The sequence below is a fragment of the Ascidia mentula genome, chromosome 1 (assembly GCF_947561715.1).
Source record: "Ascidia mentula chromosome 1, kaAscMent1.1, whole genome shotgun sequence".
NCBI classification, from domain to species: Eukaryota; Metazoa; Chordata; class Ascidiacea; order Phlebobranchia; family Ascidiidae; genus Ascidia; species Ascidia mentula.
Genome location: NC_138566.1, coordinates 17,672,385 through 17,684,726, shown reverse-complemented (window position 1 = coordinate 17,684,726; position 12,342 = coordinate 17,672,385). Strand labels below are relative to the sequence as shown.

Here is a 12,342-nt window from a genome sequence, read left to right as displayed (position 1 = left end):
ATATTAATAAAGAGTAGCTTGCGCAAGAACGTTGGTAACTGCATATTAAACAACAAACATATTCTTTAAAACAATAAAATTAAAGAATTGATTCCAAACTCGTTCAAATGAGACAGGTTGTATTCCGGTTTAACCTTTGGGTCAAAATGTTGGTACCTATCACTTCTAATAGGTGTTTGGGACGATCAGTATAGCGTTTTAGCAAACTGACTTAACAATATCAGATTTCGTGGTAGATAAGTTAAACACGAGATTTAGCGCTTATAATAAAGTATGCTTCTGGAAAATTTGATGATAACTAATTTATATGCCATATATTTTATTTCGCGAGTATGGTGATGTGGGTTAGCATGAATTGCTCAAAATATTGAAGGTCGGGTAGCGTAAGGACGATAATTTGAACAAACACAGAATAAATCAGTGTTGGGAAAGTTTTGCTTTACATTGTGTGGTTAATCGCTAAAGAAAGAATAATAAAATTTAATTATAAAAGTGAGATACCGCCTATTTAGTATTTTGCACTACGACAACGACGTTATCTAAAATCATGTCGGGTCCTGTATGAATTCATGTGTAAAAAATTGTTTGTGTTTAGAAACGAATTTGCTGCTCTTTTGTGTTTATTACTTCTTGCTAAATTTCTGTCCGCAGCATTTGTGTACATACTGTAGTGAACACACACACACACACGCACATATATGTATATATATATATATATAATATTGTATTGTATTACTTGTTTGTGCAAGAATTATCCCCTGGAGCGTTTACGTAATTTCAACGACCTTTTAAAGTAGCACGACCATCGCTCTAAAACATTTCCCTCGCGACCCCGATAACAATGTGGCAGTGTCCATGTCTGGACTCTGCTACAGTGCACTAGGACGTCATGACTTGACCGGGGGTACCTTTTACTTCAAGAAGTTATATTGTGTGAAAGAAATTTTCAAAGACTAAACGATTCTACTTAAAGCCATTCTGATCTATTTCAATACGGAACGTTTAAATTCATTTTAAGCAATAATTATTATTTTGTCAGTACAAAAAACTTTTTAAAACACTTTGCATCGTGTTAGATAGAGTTGTTCATTTGGAAAAGGTAGATCAGTTTCTGAGCTCACGCAATCAATGTTTTGTTAGGGCGAAAGTGAAAACAAACGGAAAAGTTGGCATACACGACCTCAATGAACTTCACACTCCCTCATGTGGAGCTCATGTGGAGCATGGCAGTTTTATATGTGAAAGCCACTACCATTTAACCTGACTAACTCAAAGCAGAAAATGCGTCACCGTTGTGTTAATTGTCCTAAGCCGTTTGGTGGTGTTATACCCAAACATGGTGAAAATGAGCATAACGACAAACGAAAGGGAAAGCACACAAGGCGGTAAAGCAGTTGAAAAAAGGAAAGTCGTGCCAAACTAATATCCTTTCTCTGCAGAATTTTGCCTCGCAATTTGGAAATGTTATTGTTGAGCATTGCAGCATTTCATTTAAGCAGCGCCATCAAAGAGATCAGTGGGAATGAATTGTGAAATTTTTTTGGTGATTGCTCTCATCTCATGCATTTCACATGGCAAGTGTTATATGAATTTTTAGTGATGTCACTGACGGAAATTTCTACTATTTTAAATCCCAAAATGTCGTTATGATTTGCTGTCAAGTGGTGCTTTTATCAGTTTTTTTTACAAAATGCCTTTGGATAAAATTTCCAAACAAATATTTTATTTTTATTCGTAGCACAAGTGCTGGTATGCCACAGCGGACAGAGAAGATCAAATGGAGCAACAGTTTCATCCAATAGTTACATGGGAGCTGTATGCTCAGTGGGGGAAATTTGCCAGAACTCTATTTTTCATCAAGATGAAGGTTCCGCAGGTACAGGTAAGTGTCGACCTTGTATCGAAAACCCCAACACCTCTATAAGTTTTTGTAACACAAGTGCTGCATTTCATAAGTTAAGTTAAGGTTAATAAGTTGCCCAGAAAGTGTGTTAAAATTTCCGAGGAATTGTTTCTGATAACCTTATATTTAAATTAAATCACCAAACTACACATTTGAAGTGGTTATTATTTAACTTTATCTTCAGGTGTGCGACAAATTGGGAGTTGCTATAGAAGCAATGGTACCATTCCGACTTGTCCACAGCTGGCGAAAAGTTACAACATTCCATCTTATCACAACTGTACTCGGAGTTTTTGCGACACGTTTGCTTGCAATGCACCAATGTCACTCGACGGATGCCCTGAACCGGTCCCACAGACGGGTAGGTTTTGATCTTTAGCACTCGTATGAATAGTGCAGAATTTTACAATATTGAAACGATTTTTTAGTTTCCTAAACTTATTTATTTGCATATTTTTTTTAGATATACAGGTTCTTCCAATGTGCACTGTCCGAGAGTCATATTCCAAGGCCATGTCGTGTTTAGATGAATTTTTAGCCGGTTACCCATACAAAGGAACGCAACAATGTCTGTGAGTTTTGGTTTTTATTCATTTTATTGTCGACTATTTTTAAGAATGATTTTACCCAATACACAAAAAACGTATATTTGGAAAAAAATCAATTATTTTGGTTGTCACAGACAGACGTACAATTTTCCAAATGTGTTTTATTTAAATTGTTCCGTCTTAAATGCAGAGCAAACATCGATAAAGCGATGAGTTGTGGAATGAGGGAGGCGACAACATGCTTTTCCGGATACTGTCCGACAATTTTAGATTCGATTCCTGTGGAGTTACGTTCCGTCTACCAGGTAATACCGAAGTGATGCTATTGTTGCTTTAATTTTTGTGTCCAGGTGTCGTTCCGACATCAAAGGTGAAAAACAAACTTTTATCTACGTTTTATAAAAGGACGTTATTATTGGTAGCGACACAAATCTATTACGATCGTAATTTGTGATAAAGATTTAATGAAACTTCACAACTTATTTTTCCTCATTTTCGATTTTTAATATTTTCCTTTATTGAACCTATAGGGAAGCAGTTTTCCACTAAAGGCACTTTTTATGCGACTTTCTATTAATATGATATTTTTTCAACAGCAAATCATCGGCTATTCTGGGTCAATGACAACGCTCAATTCACTCTTCAACTTTGTGCAACTCAGGGACACAAATATTAGGACCGAAATTATTAAGACGGCTTGTCTGCAGAGTGATGCCTTATATTTACAAAACATTACTGAAAATCTCGCTTCCCAAAATCTCAACTTGTTCATGGAAAACCCAGTCTGCGACAGCTCGGTGATTCAGGATCTTTATGATGCCGGAGTTGCGGAAATCCCCAACATCCTTGGCGCACGACATCACCACGAGCTCTGCGTGTAAGTTTTGATGTCTAGGTTTCGATGTTCGTATGTCTGGATTCGATGGAAATATCTTGGTTTTTTGTTAATGTCGTAATTATGGATTTTTTAATGTTTATCGCTTGACAGAATTATGGACAGAATGCTGAAATTGGTGATAAAGATATGGAAAACGAGATGTAGCAAAACGGCCTTAATCGATTATCTGCAAACTTTGATTCCTTCCTATTACTCTCCGCTATTTCCAGAAGTGAAAAAGGCTCTGAATATTGCAGAAGAACTGCTTAGATCTTTTGTCTTTCCAGGTTGCCAGGGTAAATTTTATAGGTGTTTTTAAATACAATAATTAGTTGCATAAAAATCGGTGTTACTTAAAAGGTGCAACTTTGCCACCAACCTCATCCACCTCATCCACCTCTCCACCCTCCAGTACCACCACCGATTCCACATTATCCTCTTCATCGACATCGGCTCGGGACTCTTCATCCGTTTCTCCAATAATTTCCTCATTCGTAACCCGAAATCCCGTGGATGCAGGTTAGCCGTCATTATGTCATGTAGCGCACATAGGAATAAAAATATTTTAAACATTTTACTAAGATTTATGCTCGTTGACCTATTGTTAAAAACAAAATCTTTTCTTCATTGTAGCAAAAGTGCTGGTATGTCACAGCGGGCAAAGAAGATCGAATGGAGCAACAGTTTCATTCAATAGTTACATGGGAGCTGTATGTTCAGTGGGAGAAATTTGCCAGAACTCTATTTTTCATCAAGATGAAGGTTCCGCAGGTGTAGGTAAGTGTCGACCAACAGCCTTGTATCGAAAACCCCAACACTTCTATAAGTTGTTGTAACACATGTGCTGCATTTAATAAGTTAAGTTAAGGATAATAAGTTGCCCAGAAAGTGTGTTAAAATTTCCGAGGAATTGTTTCTGATAACCTTATATTTAAATTAAATCACCAAACTACACATTTGAAGTGGTTATTATTTAACTTTATCTTCAGGTGTGCGACAAATTGGGAGTTGCTATAGAAGCAATGGTACCATTCCGACTTGTCCACAGCTGGCGAAAAGTTACAACATTCCATCTTATCACAACTGTACTCGGAGTTTTTGCGACACGTTTGCTTGCAATGCACCAATGTCACTCGACGGATGCCCTGAATCGGTCCCACAGACGGGTAGGTTTTGATCTTTAGCACTCGTATGAATAGTGCAGAATTTTACAATATTGAAACGATTTTTTAGTTTCCTAAACTTATTTATTTGCATATTTTTTTTAGATATACAGGTTCTTCCAATGTGCACTGTCCGAGAGTCATATTCCAAGGCCATGTCGTGTTTAGATGAATTTTTAGCCGGTTACCCATACAAAGGAACGCAACAATGTCTGTGAGTTTTGACTTTTATTCATTTTATTGTCGACTATTTTTTAGAATGACTTTAACTGATGCACAAAAAAACCCGCATATTTGGAAAAAAATCAATTTTTTTGGTTGTCACATACTGACGTACAATTTTCCAAATGTGTTTTATTTAAATTGTTCCGTCTTAAATGCAGAGCAAACATCGATAAAGCGATGAGTTGTGGAATGAGGGAGGCGACAACATGCTTTTCCGGATACTGTCCGACAATTTTAGATTCGATTCCTGTGGAGTTACGTTCCGTCTACCAGGTAATACCGAAGTGATGCTATTGTTGCTTTAATTTTTGTGTCCAGGTCTCGTTTCGACGTCAAAGGTCAAAAACAAACTTTTTTCTACGTTTTATAAAAGGACGTTATTATTGGTAGCGACACAAATCTATTACGATCGTAATTTGTGATAAAGACTTAATGAAACTTCACAACTTATTTTTCCTCATTTTCGATTTTTGATTTTTTCCTTTATTGAACCTATAAGGAAGCAGTTTTCCACTAAAGGCATTTTTTATGCGACTTTCTGTTAATATGATATTTTTTCAACAGCAAATCATCGGCTATTCTGGGTCAATGACAACGCTCAATTCACTCTTCAACTTTGTGCAACTCAGGGACACAAATATTAGGACCGAAATTATTAAGACGGCTTGTCTGCAGAGTGATGCCTTATATTTACAAAACATTACTGAAAATCTCGCTTCCCAAAATCTCAACTTGTTCATGGAAAACCCAGTCTGCGACAGCTCGGTGATTCAGGATCTTTATGATGCCGGAGTTGCGGAAATCCCCAACATCCTTGGCGCACGACATCACCACGAGCTCTGCGTGTAAGTTTCGATGTCTAGGTTTCGATGTTCGTATGTCTGGATTCGATGGAAATATCTTGGTTTTTTGTTAATGTCGTAATTATGGATTTTTTAATGTTTATCGCTTGACAGAATTATGGACAGAATGCTGAAATTGGTGATAAAGATATGGAAAACGAGATGTAGCAAAACGGCCTTAATCGATTATCTGCAAACTTTGATTCCTTCCTATTACTCTCCGCTATTTCCAGAAGTGAAAAAGGCTCTGAATATTGCAGAAGAACTGCTTGGATCTTTTGTCTTTCCAGGTTGCCAGGGTAAATTTTATAGGTGTTTTTAAATACAATAATTAGTTGCATAAAAATCGGTGTTACTTAAAAGGTGCAACTTTGCCACCAACCTCATCCACCTCTCCACCCTCCAGTACCACCACCGATTCCACATTATCCTCCTCATCGACATCGGCTCGGGACTCTTCATCCGTTTCTCCAATAATTTCCTCATCCGTAACCCGAAATCCCGTGGATGCAGGTTAGCCGTCATTATGTCATGTAGCGCACATAGGAATAAAAATATTTTGAACATTTTACTAAGATTTATGCTCGTTGACCTATTGTTAAAAACAAAATCTTTTCTTCATTGTAGCAAAAGTGCTGGTATGTCACAGCGGGCAAAGAAGATCGAATGGAGCAACAGTTTCATTCAATAGTTACATGGGAGCTGTATGTTCAGTGGGAGAAATTTGCCAGAACTCTATTTTTCATCAAGATGAAGGTTCCGCAGGTGTAGGTAAGTGTCGACCAACAGCCTTGTATCGAAAACCCCAACACCTCTATAAGTTTTTGTAATACAAGTGCTGCATTTCATAAGTTAAGTTAAGGTTAATAAGTTGCCCAGAAGGTGTGTTGAAATTTCCGAGGAATTGTTTCTGATAACCTTATATTTAAATTAAATCACCAAAGTACACGTTGGAAGTGGTTATTATTTAACTTTATCTACAGGTGTGCGACAAATTGGGAGTTGCTATAGAAGCAATGGTACCATTCCGACTTGTCCACAGCTGGCAAAAAGTTACAACATTCCATCTTATCACAACTGTACTCGGAGTTTTTGCGACACGTTTGCTTGCAATGCACCAATGTCACCCGGCGGGTGCCCTGAACCGGTCCCACAGACTGGTAGGTTTTGATTTATAGCACTCGTACGAATAGTGCAGAATTTTACAATATTGAAACGATTTTTTGAGGTTCCTGAACTTATTTATTTGCATATTTTTTTTAGATATACAGGTTCTTCCAATGTGCACTGTCCGAGAGTCATATTCCAAGGCCATGTCGTGTTTAGATGAATTTTTAGCCGGTTACCCATACAAAGGAACGCAACAATGTCTGTGAGTTTTGGCTTTTATTCATTTTATTGTCGACTATTTTTTAGAATGACTTTAACAGATACACAAAAAACGCATATTTGGTAAAAAATCAATTTTTTTGGTTGTCACAGACAGACGTACAATTTTCCAAATGTGTTTTATTTAAATTGTTCCGCCTTAAATGCAGAGCAAACATCGATAAAGCGATGAGTTGTGGAATGAGGGAGGCGACAACATGCTTTTCCGGATACTGTCCGACAATTTTAGATTCGATTCCTGTGGAGTTACGTTCCGTCTACCAGGTAATACCGAAGTAATGCCATTGTTGCTATAAATTCCATTTTTGTATCCAGGTCTCGTTCCGACGTCGAAGGTGAAAACAAACTTTTATCTACGTTTTATGAAAGGACGTTATTATTCGTAGCGACACAAATCTATTACGATCGTACTTTGTGATAAAGACGTAATGAAACTTCACAACTAATTTTTCCTCGTTTTCGATTCTTAATTTTTTCGAACCTATAAGGAAGCAGTTTTCCACTAAAGGCACTTTTTATGCGACTTTCTATTAATATGATATTTTTTCAACAGCAAATCATCGGCTATTCTGGGTCAATGACAACGCTCAATTCACTCTTCAACTTTGTGCAACTCAGGGACACAAATATTAGGACCGAAATTATTAAGACGGCTTGTCTGCAGAGTGATGCCATATATTTACAAAACATCACTGAAAATCTCGCTTCCCAAAATCTCAACTTGTTCATGGAAAACCCAGTCTGCGACAGCTCGGTGATTCAGGATCTTTATGATGCCGGAGTTGCGGAAATCCCCAACATCCTTGGCGCACGACATCACCGAGAGCTCTGCGTGTAAGTTTTGATGTCTAGGTTTCGATGTTCGTATGTCTGGATTCGATGGAAATATTTTGTTTTTTTGGTAATGTCGTAATTACGGATTTTTTAATGTTTATCGCTTGACAGAATTATGGACAGAATGCTGAAATTGGTGATAAAGATATGGAACACGAGATGTAGCAAAACGGCCTTAATCGATTATCTGCAAACTTTGATTCCTTCCTATTACTCTCCGCTATTTCCAGAAGTGAAAAAGGCTCTGAATATTGCAGAAGAACTGCTTGGATCTTTTGTCTTTCCAGGTTGCCAGGGTAAATTTTATAGGTGTTTTTAAATACAATAATTAGTTGTTTAAAAATCTGTGGTACTTAAAAGGTGTAACTTTGCCAACTTCATCCACCCCAACCCCCAGTCTAACCACCGATTCCACATTATCTTCTTCATCGACATCGACTTGGGCCTCTTCATCCGTTCCTCTAATGACTTCTTCATTCGTTTCCCAAATTCCCGAGGATGCAGGTTAGACGTCATTTGTTTAGGTTACGCACCCAGCTTTAAGTATAGTCAAAAGTTAACGTCTGGTGATTTTACTGTAGCATACCCCTGTAGCGATGTGTGCAAAATCGTCTGCTCTAACCGTTTACTTGATGCACAGGTGCAGGTCCGCATTCATTATTGAACATGTGTGGCAGTTTGCATGCAAATGGTAAATCAGTTGCAATTTTCTGGAATGTCATTAATTTTTAGTGAACGCAAATGTCATTTTAAAGACTAATGGACGACCGTGAGACACGAAACGCGTGACAAAGTGACAGGTCGCAAGGGGCTTTTGCTGAAAGGGCATGTTCCGTTCTTGGAAACCCAAATACATTTCATAATGAATCAAGTTTCCTCTTTCTGACGCACAGTCTTTATTTCCTTTATCCTTGCAATTTTCTGGAATGCCATTATTTGTTAGTGAACGCAAATGTCATTTTAAAGACTAATGGACGACCGTGAGACACGAAACGCGTGACAAACTGAAAGGTCGCAAGGGGCTATTGCTGAAAGGGCATGTTCCGTTCTTGGAAACCCAAATACATTTCATAATGAATCAAGTTTCCTCTTTCTGACGCACAGTCTTTATTTCCTTTATCCTTGAAAGAAATGAATGCAGTTGGCAGCATTAATGATTCAGGCATAATCTTTTTAGTCCGTATGTGCGACCATGGCAGATATACGATTTTGTTCAGTTTTGCTGCAAGGTCAATAGTTGATTTTGCAACAAACAAATTTAGAAGACACAAAACACAAAGCTAATCTTCATTGTTCGACCATTTGCAGCACAAATTGTCTGCTACAGCGGCAGGAGATTTACTTCCTTATCAGATGATGAAGTCTATGGGGACAGTTACCATGGAACCGTGTGTCCAGCAAAATACCAATGTCAAAAAAACTATTACTTCGGCCTTGACGGCAAATTGGGCTTCAGTAAGTTGCATATAAATAGATGTTGTGATGTTTGTATACATTATGCTGGTTCCGTCGAAGCAGTAATGATAATTATTGAAAGACACAGCAACGCTGAGGACTTCCAAATACATTGTGTATATTTTCAGTTATTGGTGAAACAGCAGGCTGTTACCTGCCTGGAGTTCCCGTAACTTGCATGCAACTTGCAAGCAGGGAACACGCCAGAAACTACTTTCAATGCCGATGGAGAGCTTGCAGCACCTTTGCCTGCAATGCACCATTGGTGTCTATTCATCAATGCCCAGAAAAAGTTGCCGATGACGGTAGGAAGACGAACAGTGCCAGATCACAAATGTTTGATTGAAAAAAGGATGTTATGGCTAAAATATATTCAGACAGAGTATTGGCGCGCGACTAAATAACCTTAGGTTTGTCGCAGCCCATGCCATTTTACTACCCAGAACTAAATGGTTTGATTTGTACAGTTACATCCGTGCTCTTTCAACCAAATTATTTGACAACGGAAGTAATTTCGTATACGCTATGATGTTCGTTTCAATCAAACTATGCAAAACACATACGAACTTATATTTACTTGAAAACCCAAAATTGATATCATTTTGTAGATATACAAATCTTGCCAAGGTGCACTGTCAGGGATTCATACACCAAAGTCATGGATTGCAGCGAACCGATTTTGGCCGGATATCCATACCAGGGAACCAAGCAGTGCGTGTAAGTAATGCTCATATATGTATTACCAGTATGTCTATGAGATTTCATCCATGTGATGGCTTGCTTGTTTCTAAGACAGGTTTATGTGTTATTTTCACGAACAGTACAGAACATAATACGATGCAAAACAATTTTACTTTCGAAGGATTTTCAATGTCAAATTTAAATTTGTAGCGCACACGTTTACAATTCTGCATGAAATTGTGTTTTAAATTGTACAACAGAGATTGTTTGTTCAGGGCAAACATCAATGCCGCAATGACGTGTGGAGTCAGCGCATTAACAACGTGCCTCAAAGGGTATTGTCCTACTATCCTCGACTCCTTGCCGGTTGCACTTCGCCCAATTTATAAGGTTCAATAACACTCAATAAATTTTGCCTTAGTAATATGCAAATGACAGTGCGTTCCAATGTATATTTTTTTCCTCTTATTACAACATGCAATTTTCAAGAGCTGCTATATGTCATACAATTTAAACATAAATAAAACAAGCAGTAACCATTTCATATATTTGTGCAACAGCAAATTATTCAGGCATCTGCCGGTTTCAGCACTCTGGATGACCTTCTTAAAGCTGGGCAAATGAATGAGTTCCTAAGAAACGGGATTGTGAAAGCTGCCTGCCTTCAGAAAGATTCGTATTATTCGCAAAATCTAACGCAAATATTAGGTGTATCTAGTTTAAACCTAACCTTCGAAAACCCAGTGTGTGATAATCAAGTAGTCCAGGATCTCGTTGATGCTGGAATGGCCGAAATTCCCAATGTTCTGAATGCATTAACACACCAAGAGTTCTGCACGTAAGTTGTGTAATGCCAGCATTCTATGTAATCTATTGACAACACAGCATTAAAAAAAACATGAGGAATAAGATTGCAATGCATTTGCTTTAATGTTTGTTGCATTCCGTTTCACCACACCGTCCTCAATATGTGGATGAAATATGGTGAAATCATGAACATAATATTAATTTCTGCATTGCGACAAGCATTGACTTCATGCATGAATACCACATTAAAGTTACTGAAGGAGTTCATTATAAAACACTAGTAATTGCGGGCACATTGTTAAGGACAGTATGACTGTTAAAAAACTTTATTTGCACGAACTTTCGCGAGCGAATTATAACACACATTTTTAAATTTTACTTTAAAAAATATATTTTCACAAACATCATGGAGTTGTTTTGCCAATATTAACCAGCTGATTTTGTTTAAGGCCTTTGAAGAGGTTGCTCAAGATGGTAGCCAATATGTGGCAGACGAGGTGCGATAAAGCAGCTGTGATCGAAGCAATTCGACCGTTAATTCCTTCCTACTACTCTCCACTCTTTCCCGAGATTGTTAAGGCAGTAAAAATAGCCGAGGAACTAATTATATCGTTTGGTATCCCTGGTTGCAAATGTACGTTTTAGTATAATGATATCTATTTTAGTATATATTTGCCATATTTATAAACTGTGATGATTTAATTAAAGTTCCTGTAGTTTTGTATTGAGTTTTATTTAGTTAGTTATCTTATCAAGCCGGTTTTCCGGATACTTGGCAATACCATGACGAGACATACTTTTTTGTAATTCCCTGTTGTGTTTTGCAGAATCGCCCGGAAATATCGGAAAGTTTGCTGATATAGTCATCACTCAAACCATTTCACACATCAACAGCACCAAACCTATAATCTAACATATTACCATCACTTTAAGGCATGTAACCGATGCACTGGCCCTGGACTATGCCTTCAAACCTTAATATGTACCGCCAGAAATCGGAAAACATTTTCCGTAGTGTGGCTTTTCAATGTATAAACGCCGCTGTATGAATTTGCAACTTCGTCTTTACCAACTCAAATACATATCACTCTCATTTATGCGATGTCTGATGCATTTTAGGCACATCAGCTTTGCATTCTCATAGCTCTTTAAATGAAAAGTTCGATGTCGACCAAAGAGGAACAGGCTAGTTTATCGAGTCGATCAGAAGTTGGATCGAAATGCGTATGCTGAACTTAACAATATATCGTGCAATTTTAAGCGTATGGGATGCGAATACCCAAGTATTTTTTTTAAATAGCATGTGAAGGCAGCAGTAGAACTGGCCGCGTTACCGACGTCTCGCCAAACGATTTCTTTTGGTTCTTTCTATTTGGAAATATAGATTGTTATTTAATTGTATCTGATTTGTGAAGTTAATTGCACTTAATCCTGATAATAAAGTTCGATCTCATCAAGTTTCATGGCTGTGTTATTTTCATGACCGCTGATGGTCAGTTTTTACCATCAGCGAGTTTTATACCTAAGATTTGGACTCGGAACACCATTTACTGTCAAAAGGTTTCATTATCTTCTACAGGTCGTGACAAACTTGATTAGCAACACTTTTTAAATATTT

At 37.6% G+C, this 12,342-nt stretch overlaps 1 protein-coding gene across 1 annotated transcript; it reads left to right on the top strand.

Annotated features, from left to right (window-relative positions):
* The first annotated feature begins 1,456 nt into the window (after positions 1 to 1,456).
* On the top strand, positions 1,457 to 11,900 carry LOC145898407 (uncharacterized). The gene is made up of 29 exons (XM_082986852.1): positions 1,457 to 1,574; positions 1,739 to 1,882; positions 2,088 to 2,264; positions 2,367 to 2,475; positions 2,642 to 2,756; positions 3,048 to 3,328; positions 3,440 to 3,624; positions 3,689 to 3,847; positions 3,962 to 4,105; positions 4,318 to 4,494; positions 4,597 to 4,705; positions 4,875 to 4,989; positions 5,281 to 5,561; positions 5,673 to 5,857; positions 5,922 to 6,071; positions 6,186 to 6,329; positions 6,542 to 6,718; positions 6,822 to 6,930; positions 7,097 to 7,211; positions 7,501 to 7,781; positions 7,893 to 8,077; positions 8,142 to 8,285; positions 9,090 to 9,236; positions 9,365 to 9,541; positions 9,845 to 9,953; positions 10,193 to 10,307; positions 10,478 to 10,755; positions 11,174 to 11,358; positions 11,552 to 11,900. Coding segments are annotated over exons 1-29 (4,551 nt in total). The 5' UTR covers positions 1,457 to 1,522; the 3' UTR covers positions 11,554 to 11,900.
* Positions 11,901 to 12,342: the final 442 nt, after the last annotated feature.